We start from the raw sequence: 27,610 nt of genomic DNA, 5'->3' as shown, positions 1-27,610 counted from the left end.
TCACACGTTTCTGCCTCGTTATGGTACTAACCCTTTCGGTCCAGTCTGACTTGTCTTCGTTTTAGGCATCAGACACCTTGTGAAGCACCTTCCTTTAGCTTCCCTTCTGTACAAGCTCAGCCCTTCTGAGGACTCAGGATGTTTCCATTCCTGTGCGGAAAGCTTTGCCTTGGATAATGTAGTAACTGCAGACAGTGGACACTACTGCATTCTTGCCCTGCAGGTTTGTCAACAAAGGGGAGTTGATAGATAGAGAAGCACGGTCTATTTGTACTTGGCTTATATGTAAATTTGATGGCCTGAGGTCAATTTTGGTTAGAGGTAACATTTTTATGCAGAGCTGGTCTGATCTCTTCTCTGCTTTTACGTAGCTCCCTCACTGGCAGTACACGTGCCTTTGAGTATTATTCAGAGCACAACATAATCTTTTATCTCTAGCTATCTGGCCATTTTTACCATTTGCAAATAAATTATTCTAATAAATTACAAATTATTTTTGTTGCTTAAGATAATAAGGGAAGCAACTGATTTGTGTATTGGAGATGTCCATACATTGCATGAAAGAATCAGGCTGGCTTCAACCCTCACTGCCCCCTGGACATTCCCTCCTTAGGTCCACCAACTACTCAAATCCATTCCTAAGAAGCTCCCTGAGGCCTCCCTGAAGCAATCCTGTCGCCTTGGATGTCCTTCTTAAACTTCCGGGGAAAAGTCGCAACCACTCAAATCTTCCTACACTTTTTACTTCCATTCTCTTGCGGGTAACCTGGCCACGGATGTAGCAAGAGACTGTCCCAATTCAAGGAAGGGGCAGGGATGGGCAGTTTAGGGTCTTGGTGGATGGAAGTTCACCAACAGAAAGGCAGAGTAAGGTCATTGTAGGCAGAGGGGCAAGCACAAGTATGAAGAAATGTGGAAGAGAGAATAATTCTGGGTGAAATTTGCTGGAAGGGAGGGGCTGATAGGATTGGAGAAGTTTGTGCCAGATTGTCAGGGGACTTATGTATCGTGAGGCCTTCATCCTCAGGAACGTACAGCTTAACCACATGTAACTCTCAGAGCCCAGAGGTGTTCATTGGTCCAGTCCTGGCACAGTGCAGCTGCTCAAAGTAAAAACCGTTCTCTACTGGAGACTGGAAAATCAAAGAGGCACTTCAATCTTTTTCCCTTTTTCTTGCATTTTCACTCTCTATTGCCTCAAACCTCTGTCTTTAGCCCTCTCTAATCCTAAGCAAAAACACTCCCCTAAATCAAGCCTCCAGCCCTCCGTCGTCTTACTCCACTTTCTGCCCTTTCAGTCCCCCCTTTCTAGTAAGAAACTCATGTTTCTGTTGCTAATGCGAATTAAACTAGTCTTTCACCTTGTAAGGCTGTGATTCTTGGTGCCTCTTATCCTCGTTTTTCACCAAAGCCCATGGACCAAAGCTGGCACTAACAGAGTCTCTCTTCCAGGGGAAGGTGAGACTGTCAGCAAAAGAAAAAGTTTTCAGGGGGAGAGGAGAATCAAACACTTAGAATTTATACTTTAAAAACAAAAATTCCCATCACATAGGGCCCTTCAGTAACCATGGAGGACAGAATGGACAGGTGAGAACCTTGGGACAAAAATAAGTTACAAAGCTAGTGTAATAATCCAGGTAAGAGCTATGAAGTTTCTCAACTAAGGCAGTGACCATGGGGATGAAGAGGGGACTGATTGCAGAGTTCTTTGAAAGGTAGAACCAGCAGGCCTTGAGGTCCAATCATGTCGAACGTTAAGGGGAAGAGTGAGTCTAAGAAAACTTAGAGATTTCTGGCTTGGCTGAACTAGTTGATGAGCTTTAAGTGAAACATATGATGTGGTGACAGAAAAGGAAAAACACAATGGGTTTGAGTTGCTGGTGGGAAATGCAGGCTCAGTGCCCGGTAGCTGTAGGTACAGTCTGGATGGAGCTCTGGAGGGAGGTTTGAGCTGTAAGGTAGAGTTAAAGGATTGCCTTTCACTTTTCGCTGGCGAGTGAGGCCATGGGAGGGGATGAGTTCACCTAGAAAGAAAGAGATAGTTATTAGAATTGGCTTATTATTTTGTTAAAATGATGCTTATCTAGTTGCCTTAAAATGCCAGATATTATACCAAGCTTTTTACACATATTGTCTTTCTTACAAAGCCCCTACAGACTGGGTATTTTGATGTTCTGATATCTGATCATCTTCTGATGAGGAACTTCTAAGAGGGTAAGTGTCTTGCCTAAGGTCCCACAACAAGTAGGTGGCTTTGCAGGGCTGTGAATTCATCTGATCAGGGGTTCTTAATCTTTTTTGTGTGTCACATATTCCAAGAATCACATGAAAAAAGGCACAGGCACACGTTTTATGTTCCATTTCCAGGATTTCACAAAACTTGAAAAAGTCCATCCTCCAAGGTGCAGAGACAGAAGAAAGCCCAAGACGAAACCCTGGAGAAGAGAATGTTTTGGTGAAGCCAGACGGAGAACCAGTACTAAACAGTAAAATATCAGGTCAGGGAAGGCAGAGAAGGATGGGGTTGAGATGGTTTAGTTAGCAGTTTAGACAGTTGATTTCATCCTAATTAACCCCATCAACTCACTTAGGTAATGTGCTTTTTCCTCTGCTGCTTTCTCCTTGATAATTGGAACAACAGCTATTGATTGAGTGGGAAAATGAGAACTTGGCAGGGAGATTGCCAGAGAAAGAGTATGAGTGAGGGTGTGGCTGAGTGATGATGGCTAGATGGGTATTCAGGGACGAGAACCGGAAGCTACCATGCGGAATCTATGCGGGCACGCTCATGATGGTTCATTTGTAATTACCGTCTTCTTATGCCTTAGGATTCTCCTTCCAGGTAACTTGTCTATGATTGATTAGACAAGTAAAGTGATTTCTTCAGGATCACAGAGCAAAGTCCATATGCAATTCAACATGCCCAATAATGAAGAGGGGCTAACATACAAGGCAGCTCGAGGGACCAGAGTTAGGATGGTGGCATAGCACTTTTAGGAATAGGTCGGGAAACAGAGGCATAGGATAATAGGATAGAGTGGAATTCCCGGTTTCATCTTCAAAAGCAGAGCAGTTCAGAGGTTCGTGTGATTCCTGGGTGAGACCATGGAAGAGGTGTGGAGAGAAAGAGCACTGGTGTTAAGGTTAAGGAACTGTGAAGCTCTTTTGTCCATTTGAGAGTTGCCTAGGGTTGAGAGCCGGTCCAGAGTGAATGGGATGGGATAACTTGGAGGTTTGAGGGCAGTGGCCACAGTGAGTTGGTGGTATTGCTGGATGATAAGCAGCTTCAAAGAGAAGGCATTTTGAATGAGGGTGGAAACACAAGGGTCAGGAGAGCAGGGGACTGAGAGTTTCAAGAAAAGCAGTCTTCAAAACCCAAGTGTAGAGTTTTATCAGCATTGATATTCCAGTAGCTGCAGAGACACTTTGGAAAAACAGGTCTCTGGTCACCTCTAAAAGAGAGGGTCGGTAAAGACCGGCAGTCTTGACTGCGGGGTCCCTTCCTCAAGGCAATCTCAGGATTTATGATGGTGGGCTTGAAACCTGGTCATTCCTTGGCAAACTGTCCCTGACTTCTTACATCCAATCTGAACAGGAAAACTTCTGCCATTACGAGAGATTTCTGAATGACAAGAGGTAAACCTCCCCCTTGACCATGTACTTCAAGGTTACAATGGCCTGAACCAAACTTCTACAAATTCTTGATATCCTTTGTAGGTCTTCAGAAACACAAGAGGAATGCAAACCTGTATGGCTTTGAAACCAAAACCAGTGATTATTAGAGCATTTCATGTTTTCCAGATGATAGGGATGTAACTTGACACCCCCACCCCCCACCCCCACTGCCATTGCGGAAGGATGAGTTTGTTGCTAACAACTACAGGTCTGCACAGCATTAGGAAAGTGAAGGATTATCACAGAATGCTGTGGGGGGCATCAAAATTGGTCACCCCAAAATGTGTCTCTCTGCCTTGATAGAACAAAAGGCTGAAAGAAACTTTGAACTTTCCCCTAACTGCCTAAAAGAATTTAAGAAAAAAGGCCTGTCCTGGGACAGGCCATCACCATTGCTATCTCTGGGTATTGGCAGACTGTGAGTGTCCTTGCTGAGCCCATTCTTATCAAAGTCTGTTCACCAAACGTTTGCTTTTCCATCTCCATGGGAATTGCCTTCCTCCACTTTGAAGTCCCGAATCACTACCTCCAATACCCTCCTTTGTCTTTAGCTGAAGATGCTATTTAAGATGACCACCTCAAGCCAGTTTAGCAAGTCACCCAGTTTCCTGGGTTTCTCCCATGTATACATGTTATAAAGCTTTGTTTGATTTTCTCTTGTTATTCTGTCTCATGTCTATTTAATTCGTAGCCCAGCCAGAAGGACCTAGAGGGTAGGGGAATTCTCTTCCTCTCCTACAACTGCTTTACAGTTTGTAGTGTTTCCACATAAATGAACCTCATAGTAAGCCTGATTTTCTACTCCACTTTACAGATGAGGCAGTAGGCTCGGAGAGATGAAGGAGGTAATTTCTCCCAACATCAGATGGCTAGGGGAGCTTGGACCAGAATTTGGTTTTCCTAGCTGCAGTGTCCAGTGCTATTCTCCCATACCATATGGCCTCATTTAAAGAAAAATCTATTGGATTCCAACTTTATTTTCACCTCCAAACTGATACTTGGAGGCTCAACACTGTGCCACTGGGATTTGTAACTACACAGAATAACTCTTGAACAGTATTTACTGAAGGCTGATTCTGTTTAAAATTACATATGAACAGGACTAAATATGGCGAATATTCATCAAAAATGTCAGTTAACAGGAGCTCTCTCTGCAGGGTAGAATTTCAAGGCAATTCCGCTTTAGCTGCTTGAATTTCTTTCGTAATGAGCATATATTACTTTTCAGAAAAAGAAAAGGAAAAATTGATCCCCTCGCCTTCAAGTTGTATTGTTTACTTCATCACAAGGTGTTATTCCACTAGCCCTTGATCACCAGTTCTGGAGTTTTCAGTTTCCCCATCTTAACACTGGGAATGGACAGCATTTCTTGTTTCTTTCAGCATCTCTTACCTGTCATCCTCACCTACTAATTTTAGGCATATTAGGCTAAAATGGTAAAAGAAAAACAAAATTCAAGTACAGTTTAAGCAAGAAAGGGCAAAAAGCAAGCGCTCTGAGACTTCCCTCTCCCCTAGACCAAGAGTGAGCCTAAGCCTTGACTGAAAAGCCATAGTTGCTCTGATCACATCAATCCAAGTGGCTTTATAGGTGGCAGGTGAGGGAAAGGGTTATTTCAAGAAACTGATGTTTTTGGGGGCTGGCCCCGTGGCCGAGTGGTTGGGTTCTCCTGCTTCACTTCGGCGGCCCAGGGTTTCGCCAGTTCGTATCCTGGGCGCAGACATGGCACTGCTCATGAGGCCACAGTGAGGCGGCATCCCACATGCCACAACTAGAAGGACCCACAACTAAAATATACAACTATGTACTGGGGGGCTTTGGGGAGAAAAAGCAGGAGAAAAAAAAAAAAAAAGATTGGGGCTGGCCCCGTGGCCGAGTGGTTAAGTTCGCGCGCTCCGCTGCAGGCGGCCCAGTGTTTCGTTAGTTCGAATCCTGGGCGTGGACATGGCACGGCTCATCAGACCACGCTGAGGCAGCGTCCCACATGCCACAACTAGAAGGACCCACAATGAAGAATACACAACTATGTACCGGGGGGCTTTGGGGAGAAAAAGGAAAAAATAAAATCTTTAAAAAAAAAAAAAAAAAAAAAGATTGGCAACAGTTGTTAGCTCAGGTGCCAATCTTTAAAAAAAAAAAAAACTGACATTTTAATCCTACTTTCTTCCCTCTAGCATGAACTGCAATGAGTCAATTTGCTAAAAACAGAATTCTGCTAATTTTTAAATGGACACAAAGAACACAGTAAATTCTCAATGACTATGCTGGATTGAACAGACCTCACTGTTTTTCAGGATCATTGGTTTTGTTAAGGGTGCTTACATTCACAATTTCTTCAAGGAATTATAGTGATCATTGTTAGTAAGGTTTTAGAATGAGCACTTTTAGAAATCCCCAAGTGGATATTCTCAAATGCTTTAGGCATATCCAGCATTTAGCAGCCTCTGTCCACCATACAGTGCCTGGAGGAAACTCCATCAGCACAGCTCTGGGCACACTGCTTTTCTTGGCTAAGCATCAGAGGCCCCTCCTTTAGGACAACACTCATGACAGCCACTGTCTTGACTTACAAGGCAATGCTTCTAATACTTTGCCATTAAGTATCTTGTTTGTGATAGGATTGTGATTTCCCAACCTATCAGTCTTAGAAGGCCATTTCCTATTCTCTTTTAAACTCACCTCTACTAAAACTCTGTCATGGTCACCATTCAAAAAGCCCATCATGCTTGACTCATTTTCTCATCTTCTCCCCTATTCTAATCTTTTAGCAAATCTAGCTGCCTCTACAGTGCATGCTACCATTCTCTGGTGTCCCCTCTAGCTGAGTGCCACTTAAAAAGTAATTCAAGTCCAGCCATTCCTCTGCTTGAAACCTCCAGTGACTTTCCAGCTCATTCTTCCCCTAGATATTTGCATGGTCTCACCCTCCTTTTTCATTTAAATGTCACCTCACCAGAGAGGCCTCCTACAACACCCCATAGAAGAGAGCCCTTCATGCCATCTTCTTTAATTAGTATGGTTGGTTGGGAAAACAAGATTCCCTTTGCCAATATCTACATAGGTTTTTTATATCTCTATTTTATGAGATCAGCCTTGGCAGATTCTGGAATCCAGGGTTATGGCAGCCTCCTAAAAAGGAGTAACTTCCTGTCTTCTAGGTTACTGGTTTCTGAGGTACAGTTTACGATGTGTGTCTTCCATCTTTTGTGTACTAAGCGGTAGCACTGTGTTTAATTATGGGCCACTAAACAGCATGCACCCTTCTTCCTAAAATTCAGGAGGCTTCAAGGTGAGCGACGATGGGTGTGTAGTTATTATCCCTACTTTCCTGATGAGGCAGAATCAGGATCTGAACTCAGATATACCATAAACCAGAGATATTCAAATGTCATAAAAGTGACATTATTTTAACATTAATGGACCCCATCCTTAAATGTATATATGTTTAAGAAAAAAGTGAATAAACTCAAAGAAACAACAATGAAGTATTTATTTTATACAGTTGAACTGGGCACACAGTGAAATAAGCTATAAAAATTCCAAATAATTATCTCTAAGGAAATCCTTTGTTTACATGGTTTTACATATTAATTACTCTGGAAAGTTTCTGAACTCTGTTTAGTAGCAGATCTCCTTTCTTGATAGTTTCTTGGTACTGCCAGTTCTTGCTATCAGGTCTATAAATAAATCCAAGAAAAAAATGAATTATTTACCAGTCACATTACTCCATAACAATAGTTGACCTACTTTTAAAAGAAGGCACTTAAGTCTGCCCCTTATTCTGAGCAGTATTACAAATGGTACACAAACTTAAGAGTACCTGTTGGTTTCCACTATTTCATTCACTTTATCTATTTTGCAGTGTAGTCTCCCAGCAGCAATAAATCTGGAGAGTTCCCTAATTGAAAGAGAAAAAAAGTCTTTAGCATTAGCCTTATTGAGAATTCTTAGAAAAATACAAACTGCACTAAATACAAGATTCTGTTGTCATTCAAGGTAACACTCAGCTTCCCTCAAGCCCAAGCTACCGCATACGCAGGAGTTGAGGGATCTTCCCTGGTGTGTTGCAGCATTATCCCCAAAGACTAAGTCATCTACAGAATAAACGTGATCCTAGAAGCTCCTATGCAGATGGAACATAGCAGTCAAGAATGGAACCATTCACAGCACGTCTTTAGAGCTGCAGAAGTGCTCAGAGAAAAGCTTTTAGAAGTTAGAAAAATAATAAACAAAGAATAAGATTTATTGGGAGTGGGGAGGAAACTGCCAAACTTCCTTCAGCTTCACCGTTAGGGAGCAGGTAACTCTCAGGATCTTCAAAATCCTTCCAGAGCATGGGGGGGAAAACAGCTTTCACATTATTTTTAAGACAGAATAATATGCCACAATAAATTACAATCAGAAATGCAAAGATGAAGTGTTAATCTGTTATGAACCTGAAAGAGGTATTTCTGAGTATCTATATTCAGTCATGACCCAAACCCCATAATTAAGACAGCTAATTAAACAACACGATTACACATATACTTCAAAGACAAACAACAGTGAAACTCTCCATCAAAGATGTGACACCAGGTGACAGAGGAAAAGTAAATGCTTAGAAGAGTAGAAAAGCTATATGAAGACAACTTTATTAATGCTACCAAAGAAAATGGAAAGATGACTCCTTTAAAATAAAAACTTATTTGTATTAAAATTGTTAAATTTAGAGATTAACATAGGGGATCCTCCTAATCAAGAAATATCAGATTCCAAATAAAAATTACGTGACAGTTTACTCTTGCAGATACTAAAACATCTTGATCCTAGCATATCAACAACAAAAAAGGGACTCTAAATCTTAAGAACCAAATTTCTAACAAAAATCCATTTCAAATCAATGGAAAAAGGATGGCCTAATCAATAAATGGTGCTGATGCAGCCTAATTGTGACAAAGCCCAGAAACCATATAAAAAAGATGATGATAAACTTGATTATGTAGAGAATTTCCACATAGGAAAATACCACCAAAACCAAGTCAAAAACTAAATGATAATGTGATAAAAGATGTTTGCAGTATAAATTAGAAAAAAACATCATGGGGCCGCCCCCATGGCTGAGTGGTTAAGTTCGAGTGCTCCACTTCAGTGGCCCAGGGTTTTGCCGGTTCAGATCCTGGGCATGGATCTAGCACCCGCTCATCAAGCCATGCTGAGGCAGCATCCCACAAAGCAGAACCAGGACCTACAACTAGACTATACAGCTATGTACTGAGGGGCTTTGGGGAGATAAAGAAGAAGAAGAACAAAAGAAGATTGGCAACAGATGTCAGCCCAAGTGCCAATCTTTAAAAAAAAAAAAGAAAAAGAAAAAACTACAAATCTTACTAAAACACAGGCGAAGGATATAAACAAAAAAGATCAACTGTACTCTTTAAAAATGCAAATTAAAGCTACAATGAAATACCATCATATTGGGAAGAACAAAATCTAATGCACTGTTGAGGAAGGTCAGAGGCAACAGCAAGTCTCACACTTACCGAAGAGCAAGTGCTCTAATTAGATGAAAAAGTGCAGAGTGAGCTACTCTGATTTGTGTTTTAAAAGGAATGATCAAGTATCATAACCAGTTGCTGCTGGTCGGTCAGTGGTGAAAGACCTACTATGCCTTTTGTACTTGTGTCAAAAAAATCTATGAGAAGGAACTAATCATGTTTATTACCAAATAAATCTTGGTATTAAGCAGAATAAAGGGGCCAGCCCCAGGGCCTAGTGGTTAAGTTTGGCGCACTCTGCTCTGGTGGCCTAGGTTCGGTTCCCAGGTGCAGAGCTACATCACTTGTCAGCAGCCATGGTGTGATGGCAACCCCCATATAAAATAGAGGAAGACTAGCAACAGATGTTAGCTCAGGGCGAATCTTCCTCAGCAAAAAGAAGAAGAATGAGGAAGCACTGAGTGTTTTTAATAAGGAAATACACCATTTTGGAAAATCTGGTTATGAGCTTGAAAGATGAAAAAGTTATGCTATTCAAGATTTTAAGCTAGAGGTTATCCCAAACTAGCAAGAACTGTAACATGTTTATATAGCATGCTTTATTTCTATTCTCTCAGTCAAAATATATTTGAGCCAATTGCTACACTGTTCATTCCTTCTTTCAACTGTTAGTTTTTGAGTTATGTTACTGAGTGGCTTTAGGTAAAATTTAAAAATTAAAAAAGATCAGCACTGTTTCTAAACTCACTAATGCTCATTTTCCAGGTACTTAAATAGCACACCTCCAGACCGCAGCTGCTAAATCCATTTGCAACTGTTATTCCGGGACCAAAGTACACAGAGAAAATTACACAACCAGATTTAGTCAGCACTAGCCTTATTAGTCCTACCCAAATCTATAGAACAGGGGAGAAAATTTCTCAAGAAGAATCTTGAGGTTCTGATTTAGGAACAAGACACCAGGCAAGAAGATAAAGAGAAAAGCACTGGTCTTGACTTACAAGCAAATTCTGACTCAACAATGCCCTCTGCTGAGCCTAGGGCCCACTGTTCAATTCTAGAGCCTGAGTGTTGACACTCAAACTAACAACTCACCTGCTTCTTCCCACTGTCACCAGATTAGTTTAGGCAAAGGTAAATGAAGGCCTAGACTATTAGAAGAGATTCCCACCAAGTTCCAAACTCCTTAGTCTAGCATTTAACACACTGATTCAGATTCAGCCCTGGATCTTTCCAGGCTCAGCTCAGTGGGCTTTCTAGTACCCACCATCACACACTCCATCCAGTACAACTAGGCTACTCATTTCTCAAACACATTCCTAAATATATTTGTGCTATTTCTTCCATCTGAAAAGCCCTTTTCCCCATCACTTCCTATAAAACTCCTAAACATGCAACAACATCCAGTCTAACTGCCCACAAGAAGCCATCTGTGGATGCGTCCATTTCTTGGACACTTCAATCAAATACTCTAACTCCCCATTATGCTCATTCTGAACTCTGTGTGCCATGAGCAATCTGGGCATAGCTTCTTTTCTTGTTACAACAACAAAGTTGAACTCCTAATGCCCGAGGCCAGCATTCAAGTCCCATTCCCTGCTCTAGACCCAAACTACTTTCTTGCCATCTCCCTATATGCTAATCAGACAAATCCCAAGATTACTCATCTTCCCCAGCCTCCGGTATTTCTCCAAGCCCTCAGCATGGTGCCTCCTACACAGGTGTCCAGTAACGATGAACTGAGTATTTACGGAATAAACAAAACCTCAAAATCATATTTGCATCCCAAGTTACAAAAGACCTACCAACGAAATTGTGGAAAATGGCCCATGTGCATGGTTTCTAACCTTAAACATGTCAGAAGTAGTGTTTACTCAAATAATGGCCCCTTCTCTCTCTTCAACAGTATCTTACTGAGTCTAAGGAAGTGAAAGAATGATGTAGAATTATTGTTCAAACTTACTAAATCAGCCCATTTTTCAAAAAAGAATTTCACCTAAAATACATTTTTAACGGTGGGGGGGAGATCTATGGAAACCCCGACTTGAATCACGTATTACAGAAATTTAAAACAAGGCCTTGCTAGGTAACAGAGCTGAGTGGCACAACCTGTGCCTCTAGGGCTGGTCTTAGAACACGAAGGGAAAAAAACTAAACAATTCAAAATCCGCCTACCTTATACGTACCACCCACCTTGAACTCAAATGTCACTGTAATGACTTGAAGAATAATGCAGTGTGTCTAAATGGCACTTTCCCTCTTCAGCGCATCTTGTCCACCCTTTCATTTGAGCCTCACGCTGCCCCCCAGCAGTGCAGGCTTTGTTATCTCCACTGCACAGTTAAGAAATTGAGGAAGGAACAGACCTGACCAAGGCCACACAGCTATTTAAAGGCAGAGCCAGAACAAGAAGCCAGGCCAATCCCCCTTTTCCATGCACTGCTCACTCCTTCCACTGACTCATGAAAACCACATTCATAATGGCCATCCACCATTCCAGTAACCAACTCTCTTGAGCAGTGGGTACCAGACTTGAATTTCAGACTAGTTCAATTCAGAAATGAAACAAAACAAAATCAACTTAGGGATACCAGCCTCCTACTTTGGTAAGGGTACTTTTAAAACACAAGAAAACTACTATCACTGCCATTTTCTTTCAAAGGAAGAGAATGACGAAATTTCTGGTGAAGGCTCGACAGGAGTTTGGGTTACACTTAAGATCTGTGCATTTCACTGAATGTAAATATTACCTCATATAAGCAAACCCATAAGCAAATACTGATATACATGCTAAAGTGTTTAGGGATGAAATGCACCAGTGTCCGAAACTTATTTTGAAGTGGTTAAAAAATAAGATGAACAGATATGTGATAAAGCAAATATAATAAAACGTTAATAATTAACAGAATCAAGGATATACAGGGATTCACTCTATAATTCTTTAGGATTTTCTGCATGTTTGAAAATTTGCATAATATTAGAAAAAACAAAACCACTAAATAGAGAATGGTCTCATTTCAATGAAACGCAGCTTCATTTAAAATTACCATATAACCACCACCTTTTTCATTGCAGGCCACTGCAAAACACCTCATCACCCTTGAGAAGATCTACGTTTGGGAACCACTGATCTAGACACCACATGGACAGCACATATTCTCAATGTCTGCTTCTCCCCAATTCCACTCCCACTACCCTAGTCCAAGCCACCAAAACATCTCCACGAGCTACAGAACAGCTCAACTGGTCTCCTCATCCCCTTGGTCTGTGTAAGACACAGTGAGATGAAGCCACATCACTCTCGTACTTAAAATCCTCCAATGGCTTCTTCACAGCACCTAGATTAAAACCCAAGCTCCATACCTACCTGGCCCTGTACACAAACATGCCAGCCTGACTCTCCAACAGCTGCCCCTCTCCGCCCCCCACCACCATGCTGTAGCCACATGCATCTCTCTGTTCCATTTTGTTATCTCTGTAGACTCATTTCTATCTGAAATTACCTTATATATTTATTTGCTTACTTGCCATCTCTCCCCTACAACTAGAATGGAAGTCCATGAAGACGGGGACCTAAAACAATGCCAAACATACAGTAATGGCTCAGTAAGTCTGTGAGGAATCACTGATTCAAGGGTTAAAAGTCCCATATTTAACATCCAATATGACCAGAATCGCAGCAGCAACCTAAAAATTGGAAAGATTATCAGAGGAAATATGACCTAATGTGAAATGTAAGATAAGAGATCTAAGAGTCATTACTATAGTAGCAGTGTGGCCCACAAAGAAGGAACAGAAGACTATTTTGATAACAACTGGTCTAATGACCTTTTACAAAATCACTAAAGTTCTCTACAACTCAACTGCCCCATCTGTTAGCAGAAGGGGCACATCATGAAGGCAGATGACAGATGACTGTTTGGATAATATTTAGAGAAAAATTCTTAGTTTTTTCAATAATTGAGGGAAGCAATGTAAACACAGAGAAAATATACAAAATCACACATTAAAAGGTAACTTTAAAAAAGAAATCAACTTACTGATCAATGAATTCCACACCAACACCAAAGGCTTCTGCCATATAGCCAAGGGTTAGTGACCTATACGATTCCAGCAGCTGGCTGTATGCATGAATTCTCATTTCTCTTACATAGTACCGATAATGAGGAGCAAAAAGCCAGTCCTTTTTCATTTCCTGTTCCACAACGGCTGCAATGAATAAGATAACAAATAGTAAGAATCTCCTTTTCCGATAAAGAGATAAACTGGAGGACATATTTATAACATGGTAAGAATTAATCAGCCTTGATCTATAAAGAGCTACAAGTCAGTAAGAAAAAGATTAATTGAACAGTAAAATGTACATAGGCTATTAATGAGCAATCCACACAAGTAAAATTATTTTACTGAATAACTACTATAAATCACTGCTCTAAACAGTGATTCTATGGCAGTAACCCTAAAAGACAAGATCCCTACTGCCACAGAAACTGAATTTTCAAAGAGCAGACAGAGATGAACAAATAAACAAGGTACTCTCAGAAGAGAACAAGTTCTGTGAAGAAAACAAAACAGTGACACGACACAGTGTGACAGGGAGGCCTTGCGCTGGATTGCGGTGGACAGGGAAGAGCTCTGAGGAGCCAGCCAAGCAGGGCAGGAGGCACAGAGCAATGCAAATGATGTAAAGGTCCCAAGGCAGGAAGGGCCTGGCTAAGAACAGAAAGGAGAACAGATTCAGAATGTAGCAGGGAGCGAGCTACACGGATATGGAAGGTGCACGAGAAAAAAGAATCAAGAATATAGTTATGTTTCTGGCTTCGACAAGATAGAAATCTTGAGAGGAGGAGCAGAATTTTTGTTTTCTTTTTTGTTTTTGGAGGATCTTTTAGGGGGAAGGGTGAGATCCAAGCATTACATTTGGGCAGTGTCCAAGTGGACTGGCCTATTAGATATCCAAATGAAGAGACCGAGGAGATGTTCAGGCATGGGTCTGGTGCTCCATGAAAAGTTTGGGGCTGGAGACCTGAGTTTGGGAATCAATACCATCCAGAGGTATTTGATGAGAGAATGAAGACAGAGGCAAGGGGAGTGACCAAGTCTAGGGTAGGCAGCCATGGAGAGATCTAACAAAGGATGAGGCGGTAGGTCCAGAAAAAACAAGACTGTCTTCTTGTGGAACCAAGAGACAAAAGTTGTGGCGAGAAGCAAAGGATGGCCAACATCAAAGAAGACAAGGATGAGTAAGGGAACACATGATTTAACAACATGGATATCAATGGCCCTAAACATGATATGATGCTCATTCTTACTAATAATAAAAGAAACGCATAAATATCAAATCCTTACATTGGACATCTTAAACTTATACAATTTTATATGTTAATTACATCTCAATAAAACTGGGAAAAAATATGGTAAAGAAAACCAATGGAACAGGATAGGAAGAAAAATGTTTGTTGGTCAGGATAGGTCACATCCATAAGCCCAACAAAAATATCTCCTTCCATGTTTTATGTGCCATTTAAAAGAAGACTAAAGAGTTCAATAAAAACTATCCTTGGGGGTAAAAAAAGTATAAAACATCAATAAAATTTTTTTTCTCCCCTCAGACTGGCTAAGCGTATGGGGTGAAAGGTAGAAACTGTGTAAATGTAAACTGGCCCAATATTTCTGGAGGGTAACAGTGGTCAAGATGTAACGTATTTACCCTTTGCAAAATTCATTTTCTCAGATTTTTTTTCCTAAAGAAATAACAAATGGAAATGGAAAAAAATGCATTGTAAAGGAGTATTCCAAACAAAGTTGCTTGAGCCAGCCCTGAGGGCCTAGTGGTTAAAGTTTGGTGTGCTCCACTTCAGCAGCCTGGGTTCAGTGCCTGGGTGCAGAACCACACCACTTGTCTGTCAGTTGCCATGCTGTGGCAGTGGCTTACACAGAAGAACTAGAAGGACCTACAACTAGAATATACAACTAGTTCCTAGGGCTTTGGGCGGGAAGAGGGGGGGAAAGAAAGAGGAACACTGGCAACAGATGTTAGTTCAGGATGAATCTTTCCCAGAAAGAAAAAAAAAGTTGCTCATAGTAAGGAAAAACTGAAAACAACATAATTTTTTATCAGTAGAGGAAAACTTATGGCACATGTAATACACTGAAATACTAGGAGGTCCTTAAAAAAGGATAACTGGAAGTTATAAGGAACTCCACCTATCTGACCTGCCACTATATACACAGTGTCTGATACATGACAGCCACTCAAAAATACTTACTGACTCAATCACCAGCTATTTGCATAGTGACATGAAAAGATATTCACATTATATTGTCAAGAGGAAAAAAAGCTACTTAGAAAAAAGCATGTAAAATACATCCACATATGTTTAAAGGTGTTACATGCTTGTATCTCTGGATATAAATCCCCCTGAAGGACACACTTGAAACCTAATAACAGCAGTTGCCTCTGGGGAAAGGACCCTGGCAATCATGGGTTAGAGAGAGCCTTTTTCTTTATATGATACTGTCTGAAATTTTTCCATGTGTACTTATAACCTTGGCTTTTTTGTGTGTTGTTTTGTTTTCTATTTTTTAAAGTACACATAAATGAATAAAAGGTCTGGAAGGGTATATAACAAAATCTTAAAATGGTTATCTCTGGAAGAATTTTGTGCGTGAGTGAACGTGCATGCGGATTTGGGGATAGAATGAGACAAAGTATAATCAGGTATTACCTAGAAAAGGATGCTATTTCTTTTTTCAAATGAAATATTTTAAAGGACATAGTCTACAAATATTTGGAGAAGCAAACAGTCTTAGAAAACCCGATAAACCTTACATGTCTCACTATACTGGAGTAGAGAATAAATGCTATGAATGATGATGACTCTCTCCTCAAAAGAAGAGTTAACTATCCTGTCTTCTGCATTGAAAATATCTGGGAAATGTATAAATTTGGTAAAGATAAAAAGTTTCATCCAGGGCCAGCCCAGTGGCACAGCAGTTAAGTTAGTATGTTCCACTTCTCGGGGGCCCAGGGTTCGCCAGTTCGGATCCCTGGTGCGGACATGGCACTGCTTGGCAAAAGCCATGCTGCAGCAGGCATCCCACGTATAAAATAGAGGAAGATAGGCAAGGATGTTAGCTCAGGGCCAGTCTTCCTCAGCAGAAAGAGGAGGATTGGCAGTAGTTAGCTCAGGGCTAATCTTCCTAAAAAAAGAAAAAGTTTCATCCAAAAGTGTCAAAAGGGTTGCTAGTAATGGGGAGGGTGGGAGGAAGTTAATACTTCATTATTCAAAGGTTCCCTAAAGGCATCAATTTCATTACAGAATAGCATTTCCCCTCATTTTTCTCTTAAATTATTGATTTAATTAATGCAGCATGCATTTACACAGAGTACTCAACATCCAGGCACTGTGCTAGTGTCGGGGTCACTACAAAGATGAAAAAAAGCATAAAGTCTGCTCCCAATAATTCTAGTTAGAAGAGACAAACTCTAAGAAAGAATCACAAAACAATATGCTAAGTTTAAAAAATGAGGTATATGGCCAATGAGCACATAAAAAGATGTTCAACACCACTAGTCATCAAAGTAATGAAAATCCAAACCACAAGGCACCACTTCACGCCCACTGACATGTTATCATCAAAAAGACATACACACAAGTACTGGATATGGGGAAATTGGAACTCACACACTGCTCTGGAAAACAGTTTGGCAGTTCCTCAAAAAGTTAATCAAAGAGTTACCATATGACTCAGCAATTCCACTACTACAAGAGAAATGAAAACATAGTCCACAGAAAAACTTGTACATGAATGTTCAAGCATTATTTATAATAGCCAAAAACTGGAGACAACCCAAATGTCCATCAACTGACGAACGGATAATTAAAATGTGGTATATCCATACAATGGACTATCATTCAGCCATAAAACCAAATGAAGCACTAATACACACTTCAACAAGAGAGCATTACACCAGGTGAAAGACGCCAGGCACAAAAGGCCATTTATATGAAATGTCCAGAGCAAGCAAACCCATAGAGAGAGAAAGGTTAGTGGTTGCCAGGGGGTAGGGGAAGAGAGAGAAGTGACTGCTAACAGGTAGAGATTTCCTTTTAGGGTGATGAAGATGCTCTGGAATTAGTGGTGATGGTTGTACAACCTTGTCAATACGCTAAAACCAGTGCATTATTTACTTTAAAACAGTGAATTTTATGGCATGTGATGTATATCTCAATAGAAAAGAGAAGGGGACATAAAATAAGGGCCCCACAAATGCACAGGAGGGAGTCGTTCTGCCTGGAGGAGGAAGGGAAGGACTCTCCACACCTGAGCAGAGTAATGGCCAGGAGATCCACAGCAAGAAGAAGGCAGAAGAGCAATTCGGGAATCCAACCTTGTGTGCAAACGCATCCGTGTACGGATGAGGAGAGAAGGCCCAGTAGAGAAGTCGTCGCGCCTAAAGAGCCCTGTGCCCACATCACATGAGGTAAGCAGTACGAATTCTCACAAAGCAGCCTAGCGTTCATGCATGGAGAAAGCACTCCATCAACCGGGACAAAACCCACTCCAAAAACAGAATGATGATCACTTGGAGTGCCCTCCTTCCCAATTTTTGTGAATGCTACCTATTTAACTACATACCTTCTGAACTCTGCAGCATAAACAAGAGAATATATCAATGCCAAGTTCTCTAACTTTTAGGAAAATCATTTGGGAAGGAACCCTGGGTTACCTATCATCTTAGTAATTCGTGCTCTCATTAAGAAACCAAATGGCCAGGAATGAGTGGGGCTAGGAGGGAAAAAAAGCAAATTTGTGTGGGTAGGATCACTGTAACCTAGCTTTGGAGGAACACAAGTGTTTTCAACAGATTATTTTCTCAACCTACAGCCCTTGAAAATGATTTGCACATCAGCACAAAGATTTTACTATTGCATAGAGAATAACCATTATTGAATTCAAGGCTCAACCAACCTCAACCCAATAGGAGATTCAGAATTCTCTCACATCTTTCACCATAAAACTCAATACTTTTAACCATTTGCTCACTTCTGCCTTATACAAGTTTCCCCCACTATCCAAAAGTAGAGCGTTCCTATGAAACCTTTTATAAGCTGAAATGCACAAGCAAAGCGAAGAAACAATTACCATTAATTTATACGGGGAAAGTCTTTGAGCATTCTCAGACTCAAAGAATAACCTACCCAAATAAGTGGAGATAAGGCACAGACGCTCACAGACACTGTTCAAAGTTATGGTGGTTTGATGCTGAGTGTAGTTCCCAGGGAAGGAGCGGGACGGTGCCACTCTCACTGCCGGGGCGCACTGCCTCTTTAAGGGCTTACAGCAAACACGGAAGGCTATTTTCACAAAAGTGAAAATCCTCTTCGGATTTCTTTTGGTTTGCGCAAACAGGTACTAACGTAGGTCTTACGTAAAAGTGAAGTGAAGTAAAGCGCACTTTGGGATAGTGAGGGAAACCTGTACTCCCTGAAGACTCTAAAGCAGGGGCTGGCACACTTCCTCAGCAAAGGGCCAGACAGTAAGCATTTTTAGGCTTTGAGAGCCACGCCCTATTCTTCTTTGCTGTTTTTTTCTTTTAAACAATCCTTTAAAAATGTAATCATCAGTCTCAGCTCCTGGGCCATATAAAAACAGGTCCCAGTCTGCTAAGCCCCCTCTAAACAAAAATGGGCAGATCAGCCACACTAATCAAAGACCCGCAGCTATCTGCACGCTATATCTTCCCACATGTGAAAAATCGTCTAGGTTATCTGCATCCAGGATCAGGAATAAGATGAAGACAGATAATCAAAATGAGACAGCCGAAACTTACCTAACGACTGGAAGAAAACTGAGTAACGACATTCATAGAGTGAAAACAGATACTGCCGAACTGCTGGAAGGCTGTGCAACACTTCCAGAATCTCTGCTCCTTTAATAACCTAACAATTAAAAAGACAAACAAATGGAGGCTTTAATGATTTTTGTGTATTTAAGTTAGAAAAGCATGCGATAATCTTTAAATATGAGTATTAAAGATTCGGTCATTACCTTTTCCCTGAGATCTGGTCTTTCTAAGGCAATCATGCTGACATAGACAGTATAGGTCACAAAGGTTTTATAATCCATGAGTTCATAGGATGTAAATGTTGAAACGGTGTCAAGGAAGAGTTCAGCTGCCTGTTTGAAATCACGAATAGCCACACAATAAAGACCCTGATACACTTTGAGGCGGTTTCTCCTGTCCCAGTCTCCGCCTTCCTCTATTAAGCTACAAAATAAACAACAGTAAGGTCAGAATCTGGAAATAGATAATGCCACTTTTTACAAGTCTTGTGTTATTTTCAAAGAGAAAATAACTGTCAACAACTTGAGCCAAAAGGAAATACTTAAACAAAATGCTTTACTAAATAAGTACATCAATTATTTGACCATATTTACTAGCTGTAAACAAAAGAAAACAGGCAAATTTCTTATATCAATTTCTTATTTGCAGTATTGTAATTTAGAGGGAATAGAGCCCCACTGCTAAAAAGTACCTTTTGGCCTTTTCCGTGTTTCGGGTGATGAGATCATTATCCATATAAAATAAGCCAATCCTAAGGAGATAGAACACAATATCCAGTCGGTGACCCAGGGCCACAGTTTTATCGTATGTCTTGCGAAAGGCCGTCAGAGCTCCCTCCTGTTAAGAGAACCAAGGCAACAGGGGAGAAAAGGTTAAAAGTTTCGAAAGCTATCAGCTGCCTGGGACTTCCTTAAAAAGTCGTGGGGGGAATAGGTAGGAGTAAAGATAAAATGAGGTGTCCATGAATTGATAATTTGTGTGTGTGTGTGAGGAAGACCGTCTCTGAGCTAACATCTGTGCCAGTCTTCCTCTATTTTGCATATGGGACGCTGCCACAGCATGGCTTGATGAGTGGTGTGTAGGTCCAAGCATGGGATCTGAACCCACCAACCCCAGGCCAGCAAGGCAGAGTGCGTGAACACCATGCCTGATAATTGTTGAGCTGGGTGTTAACTGCACAGAATCGTTATACTATTCTCTCCACTTGTATAAAGTATAAAAAAGACATCAGATATGCCTAAGCATATGCTTACATTCTAAGAAACAATATGAGAAGAATATTCAATGATTTATTCACAATTGTTTCAGTATTCTTTGTTACATATATTCAGTATTTTTTCCCTTTAACAATTATAATACTTTAACTTTACTGTAAATCATCAATCATACGACTAAAGGGTAAGGGAAACTATCTTAGCCACTGACTATTAGAATACAACTATTTAAATATACAATTCTATCTCAAAGCGTTGTGGAATAAAATGATTCTATTGCTTGAAAAACATGAACATGAATAATATCATTTTTCACTTGATACTTTTTAGTATTGTCTGGCTTTGTTTGATGAAATTGTTAGTTATGCTTCATAAATCTATAAAAGGGACTGGCAAGACAGTAATGGGCAGACCCAACACTCAGATCTTGCTTTCTAAATCTTATCCCCGGCTAAAAGAAATCAGGGATCATAGGAGAAATGGATGATTCCAGGTCTGGAGAGTAAAAGTAACAGCTGAGCCTGTGACATCTTGTATGAGAAGACAAGGAAGACCAATGAGATCATGTCAAAAAGGCCAATTTGCAGGAGCTTCCACCAACAAACTGACCACCATAAGGAATAACTATAATCAGTGGTAACACAGTGAATAATAGAAAGAACTTAAGTCCACTAAGTATTTAGTAATATTAAATAAAATATAAAAACAAGAGAGTAAACAGGAGGGGGAAAAAGTTCTTTTTAGAGGAATGCTAGTAACAAACATGGAATATTAGACCATCAGCAATTTGCACCCCCCCATGCTGAGTCAAGCACGTCCTCGTTGAAGCCTGCATCAAAAGCTTTAAGTGTCTCATTCACATGTAATAATGCACCCTCTTTAAAACCAAACCAAACCAAACCACACAGACAACCTAGAAAAACACACAAACTATTAGCTATTTTTAAATTGTTCTGCATTTTCCAATTTTTTTAAGTGACCAAACCTTAAATTTACAATAAAAAAAAAAAATTGTTTTAAATTTAAAGAATAACAGCTCCTATCACTTAACACTTAGGCATTCTGTGCCAGGGACTAGTCTAAGCTCTTTGCCCCTATCTTTAATCCTCACTAAATAGAAACTATCATTATCCCTACCTTACAGATGAGGAAACTGAGGGTCCAGTAAATCATAATTACTGAAACTGGAAATAGAACCCAGCAATCTCATCCAAGAGCCCCCATTATTTTCTTTCTTTATATTGACAGCATGTCATCCCACCATCTTCAAGATGCACTGCTTACAATCAGGAACATCCAAAGCCCACCCTCTTCACCACTGTTACATAACTACTAAATTACAAAACGTAAAAGACGCCATACTGGTGGCTATCACTCTCATGTACTCACAGTGGCGTATAAATTAGGCTGGCTGCTATGCAGAAGAACTGGCCACACATACTATGGTAAAAACTGGTCATTGTCCCACCAATTTCATTTCACAGATTACACTCCAGAGAAACATTAGCATATATACATAAGAAGTCATATACAAATACGTTTCCAATAGTAAAACAGCTGAAAACGACATACATGCCCATCAATAGCTGAATAGCTAAAGAAACTACGGCAGAGCCCTACGATGAAGTATTAGCCAGCAGTTAACCAGACAGAGCAAGATTTATGTACATTAACATGGAAAGATCTCTTAGATTTAATGCTGAATGAAAAAATAAACAGGACAACATAAGTACACTATGATCCCATTTACTTAAAAAAATTTTTTTAAACAATTCTACCTAATTTCTACAGGTACATATAAAAGCCTGTAAATATACAATAAAAGAATTAAAAAGGTTACTTACCTCTGAGGAAGCAGTGAATAAACAATAAAGAAAGCTCAAACAGAACTTCAGTATTAACTCTAACGTTTTAGTTTATTATAAGAAGACTATCACTTGTATAAACAGTAATTTTTAAAATGCACCAGAACCAATGCTTCCCAACTTTTCCCAAGAAAAGTGCACTATTGAGACTACTGAGAATGATCCCAATTATGTAAAAGCAGTAAGCAAACAAAACTCTCTGCATGTGCACTTATGTTTTTATTGGCATGGAGAGAGATGGGGAAGAATACACACCTGGCAGCTGTTTGCAGGCAGGTGATAGAAAGCGTGTAACTATTAGACTCTTAACTTGTTCTTTAGTCGTTCTTGCACTGATTCACTAGTTTAGGTAAACATGTTACCGTTCTACTTTTTTCAAAAGTTAATTTTGAAAATGAGACATTATTAACCTGGAACAGTGCCCATTTTAGACTCTACAGAGAGGAGAAGCCGTCTCCACTCACCTTGTCACCTATCCGGCAGAGGTACTCAGCCTTTGCCATCATGGCATCGCGGATTTCGCTCTCTCCCAGATTCTTTTCTGCATCTTCCAGCTCCTCGTCCAAACGTTTCAACTCTTCTTCATTTGCTTTCTTCATCTTATTTAGCAAGTCCATGTCCATCTGCCAGTCAAGGGATTTGCACAAGGCTTCGTAATACGGGGCCATGTCTGAGAGCCAAAGAGGGATGTGACTTATGAGCGGAGGTCCCTCGTACACTGAAGTCAGTGTCCACCCACCCCTTGCCCCCATACACAGTTGGGTCATCCACCAATCTCCGACCCAATACAGGAAGGAATGGGACAGAGCTGGTCAAAGGCTTGGCAAAACCTAAACGTCTGCAGCTACGAGGTTTGCACCGGGGCCAATCCCGGCACCGCCAACCTCTACTGGGGCTGGGGGGAGGGCGGTCCTCAGTCTGCCTCTTGATAGCTTCTGTTCCAAGAATCTTCACGCAAGGGAAAGGGTAAGCCTGTCTGTACACACGTACCCAGACAAGCGTGTTCAAGCACACACAGCCCAGCGCCACTGACGGCCAGCAGGGACTACAGGGCTGACCCCAATTTCCCCGCCCCGGCCCCCACGGAAAGCTTAAGTCCCCAAGACCCGTCACCAATGACGGTAAGTCATGCGTCTTTGTTCCCCGCCCAGCACAGGGCTAAATATCTGGGGACTGTCGCCCCAGCTGCCCTCCGAGAACGGCCCACAGGGATGCAGACCACTCCGAGGGCAAGGCTGGAGGGCCCCGGGGGCACCTCCAACAATAGGCAGGCCCCGAGGGTCTGGGGACCGGGGCCGGGTATCAGGGTCTCCGCCAGCTGGGCACCCAGGGGTCCCGAGCCCCGTCGGGGAAAAGCCCCGTAGGCTCCGGGGCGCGGGGCCGGCCCGGGCCTAGGCCGCTGACTCGGCGCTCGCGGGCTCACTGTTATCGCGGACGGCGGCCATCAGCTCGTCACGCACGGCCGCGTCCCCGCGGTGCTCCGGCAGGCTGAGCAGAAAGCGTAGCTGCGCGATGCGCAGGTCGGGGTTCTTGGGCAGGCCCTCCTCCTCCAGGTTCTCCAGCGGCATAGCGACGGCGGGCACAAGATCCGGGAAGACTGCAACTCAGGACGGACCCACAGCGCCAGCGGCAGCAGTGGCGGAAGTGGGAGGAGTCGGCGAGTGCGCCCGGCCGCCTCCCGTCCGGCTTCCGGCCCCGGGTCCACCTCCGCCAGCAGCGTCCCCTGCTGGACACCTCCGGGAACGCCTCGCTCGGCAGGAGCGCCGGCGCCCCCGTGTGGTCGCCGGCGGCTTTCCCTCGCTCCCGGCCCCGCGAGTCTCAGAGCGGACGGGGCTCAAGTCCAAAGTTCGATGCCCGAACCTCTTCCTCCGCCCTTTTAGCTATTTTACTTTTCGTTCCGTGTGTAATTGATAGGAGCTGGCAATCTTTTGGAAAATTTGAAATGTTATAATAACAACAAAAACAACAGCAACGATAGAAACAACCACCACAATTTGTCCAGTCCTTACTCTTTGCATCATCTCATTTTAATCCTCTTTATACGAGGAGGTAGTACTATTAGCCCATTTTGTAGATAAGAAAACTGAGACACAAAGAGGTTAGGGAACACGACCAACCAAGGTTATGTAACAGCTATGTAGTTATGCCTGAATAAAAACCTCTGTGCACGGTTCTAAAACCAACGTTCTTTCTGCTATTCTGAGAAAACAGCACCCAGAATTCCACAGTCTTACCACAACGGCATCATCAGTTTGTGCGTAATTTAAACCATTGCATGCCTGCATTTTCAGCCTCTTTTTGTTCATGCTGCTACAGAGCCTTCAGCATTGGTAACGGTTCCTTGAAATTCCATCGAGGCGGTTAACCATAGTTTACTTTTATTCTTCCCTCCTTCAGAGATGCCTCTAGGTGGTCGAGGGTTGTTATTTTCCTAATATAAAAACTGAGATAAACACCTTTGGATGCATAGGTCACTTCGTATTTTGCATTTCTTGCCTTAGCATAAGTTCTCATGCAGGATTAATAGAGAAAAGGAAGGAATGTTTTGTGATTTGGGGGTATTTAATGTGAAATGTTTTCCCAAAAGAGTTGAAGCAGTTTACCCAGCCATTGAAACATTGGGGACTGCCACATTCTCACCAGCAGGAGGCATTGCCACACATTTTAAATATCTTATCTGTTTTGGTAAAAAGAAAATAAGCGTTTTGAAGGCAACTCAAATGGTAGAGAAAATATAAAGAGCACAGAAAAAATTGCTAACACTCTACCATGTTGAACTGCTGGTGAATAACTTCATAAACATTTTTCATTCATTCATTCAACAAACATTATTGTGTGGTTGCAAAGTTCCAGGTGCTGTCCCACGTACTAGACACAGCGGTGAAGAACACACAGGCCCTGTCCTCATGAAACTTACATTCTAGACACACAGCTTCACTGAAACTCACCCAGATATATTAATAAGATCGTTCTATACCTGTACCTTATAAACTTTTGTTCACTCCACCATGTATTGTAGATATCTTTCCATGCCAATAAACATGGATTGACAGCATCACCTCTAACGAACATATAGGATTCTCTTATTTTTATGCACCGACTTTTTCCCAATCAATTCTTAATTGATATCAATTTGGATCATTTTCATTTTTCACTTTTATAAATACCACAGTGTTGACCATCTATGTGCAGCTTTTTTCCCACTTGTGTAATTATTTCTTAACCCAAATTCCTAGAATTGTAATTGCTGAATAAGAAGATCTGGACATTTTATGTTTTGATGTATTATATAAGGAATATATAAATTATTTTTCCAAAAATGATATAGCAATTTACAGTCTCACCAATATTAAACAGAGGGCCTGTCTCCCTCTTTGACAATATGCTATCATCAACCATTTTAAGCTTTGGCAGCAATAACAATGTTGCTTTTCCTTTACATTTCTTTTATTATTATGATGTTGAGTTTCTTTTCACATCTGTATTGACTATACATATTTCCTCTTCAATGAAATGTGTGTTTGGCTCTGTCAATTCTTCTGTGGAATTTTCCTTATTTCTTTGTAAGCACTCTTCATATCTTAAGGATACTAACTGCTTGTCAAGGGTTGCAAATTTTCCCCTAGTTATTTTTCTATATTTTCATGGAATTTTTTTCAACGTAAAAGTTTACAATGTTTCTATAGTTAAATTTCTCAGTCTTTTCCTTTATGGTCTCTGTTCTCCTTGTCAAGTCTTAGTAAGACCTTTCCAACACCATGGTTTGAAAAACATTCACCCATGTTTTCCTCTGATATATTTATGCTTTTCTTCCTTCTTTCCTTCCCTCCTTCCTTCCTATACTTTTCTAGCCCAGAACCCATTACTTGACATAAGATTTGACAGTAAAGAGTATTTGCAATTAGCTCTATCTTAATGCAATAAACCTGTTGCCAAATGCCTACCCTCCTGCTTATGGGACTCTCGGGAGCGGCAGCTCTGTGTCACATGAACCAAAGCTGATCAGACCAAATGAAGGCAAGGGAAACGGATTCATCGGCTGGTTGGCAAGTCGTGACTAATCTGCTTCGTCTCAGCCAGACGAGCTGGTTGCGCAAATTCTGTTTTCTCCTGGAGAATTTGAACTAGGAAACTCCCTGATAGTGCTCAGATAGAAGCAGTCAAGGAGTCCCAGTATCTGAATAGGAGTTCTAGAAAGGGAGAATAGACAAAACTGAGAAGACAGACATTCTAGAACTGAAGAACACGACATTTCTTGTTTTAAAGAATCCACTGAATACCCACCAATATGGATTTTCTTTTAAAAGGCATCTTGTTGTGAAAACTGAGAACAATTGGTACAAAGAGAAAATTCCAAAGGTTTTCCAAGAGAAGAAAAAAGTCACTTAGAAAAGAATAAGAATCAGAATGATACGTATCTTCCGAAATGCAACATTGGCAACCAGAAGACAATGGAACAAGGCCTTCAAAAGATCAAGGTAAAATGGTTCCCAATCTTGAATTCCATCCTCAGCCTTTATTCTAGAATGAATATGGCCATTTTAAGACCTGCAACATCTCAAGACTTACCTCCAATGCACCCATTCTCAGGAAGAGAATGAGGTAGAGGATGAGCTCTAACTAGAAAACAGGGAAGCCCACCCAAGAGAAGAGGACTGTCTGGGATGTTATAAAGGGGGATCTCAGATGACAATCTTGCAGATGACCTAGACAGCTGCCCATCAAGACTGGAGCAGGAAGTGAGTTCTCCTTGATCTCTCTCTCTCTCTCTCTCTGTCTCTCCCTGCCCCCCTTCATATTTAATTCACTAGGAAATCTTATTCTAACTTCAAAATCTATCCAGAATCTGACCACTTTCCACCATCTCTACTGCTAACACTCTGTTCCAACCCGCCATTGTCTCTTGCCTGGATTGTTGTGGTCTCTTAACTGGTCTCTCTGTTTCTCCCCTTGGGCTCTTCTGGACTGAGCAACCAGCATGGCGTGATCCACTTCACGTAGCCCTACAATGGCCCACATTTCCCACTGTTTCTCTGCTGTCTTCTCCCACTGTCCTCACGGCAGCCCCCGGTCTCCTAGCTGTTGCCTGAACACATCAGCCATATTGGCATTTCAGGCCTTTGCCCTGACTATTCCCGCTGCCTGGAATGCACTGCCCCAAGATATCCTCACTCTTTTAAAAGCTGCTGAAATGTCACCTCTCAATGTGGGGTAGGGGTGGGGAGACTGCCTATCTCCACCCCTCTATTTATCATTTCGTTATTCCACCCCCCCCGCCCTCCCAATCCATCTTACCAAACTCAATTTTTTCCCATATAACTTACCATCTTCTAAAATAGTATTTTTTATTATGCTTATTTCCACCCCCTCAACTCCAATGTAAACTCCATGAGGGCAGGAATTCTGTCTGTCATGGGCATTGCTGTATCCAGTGCAGGGCCTGGCACCCACCGATATTTCTTGAATGAATGAATGAATGAGGCAGGGGGAGGGGCTTCAGAAGAGAGTCTCCAAAAAGAAGAAGAAACA

At 41.5% G+C, this 27,610-nt stretch overlaps 1 protein-coding gene across 1 annotated transcript; it reads right to left on the bottom strand.

Moving 5' to 3' along the window:
* Window positions 1-7,141: 7,141 nt before the first annotated feature.
* On the bottom strand, window positions 7,142-23,887 carry PSMD6 (proteasome 26S subunit, non-ATPase 6). Its single transcript, XM_008532469.2, has 8 exons — window positions 23,505-23,887; window positions 22,546-22,751; window positions 19,694-19,839; window positions 19,206-19,425; window positions 18,988-19,096; window positions 13,190-13,358; window positions 7,496-7,573; window positions 7,142-7,352 (listed from the first exon to the last, which is right to left on the bottom strand). The coding sequence occupies exons 1-8, from the start codon at window positions 23,647-23,649 to the stop codon at window positions 7,256-7,258; spliced, it is 1,170 nt and encodes a 389-aa protein (XP_008530691.1). The 5' UTR covers window positions 23,650-23,887; the 3' UTR covers window positions 7,142-7,255.
* Between the last annotated feature and the right edge of the window lie 3,723 nt (window positions 23,888-27,610).

The sequence above is a fragment of the Equus przewalskii genome, chromosome 15, assembly GCF_037783145.1.
Source record: "Equus przewalskii isolate Varuska chromosome 15, EquPr2, whole genome shotgun sequence".
Classification (NCBI taxonomy): Eukaryota; Metazoa; Chordata; class Mammalia; order Perissodactyla; family Equidae; genus Equus; species Equus przewalskii.
This window is presented reverse-complemented; position numbering and strand designations above follow the sequence as displayed.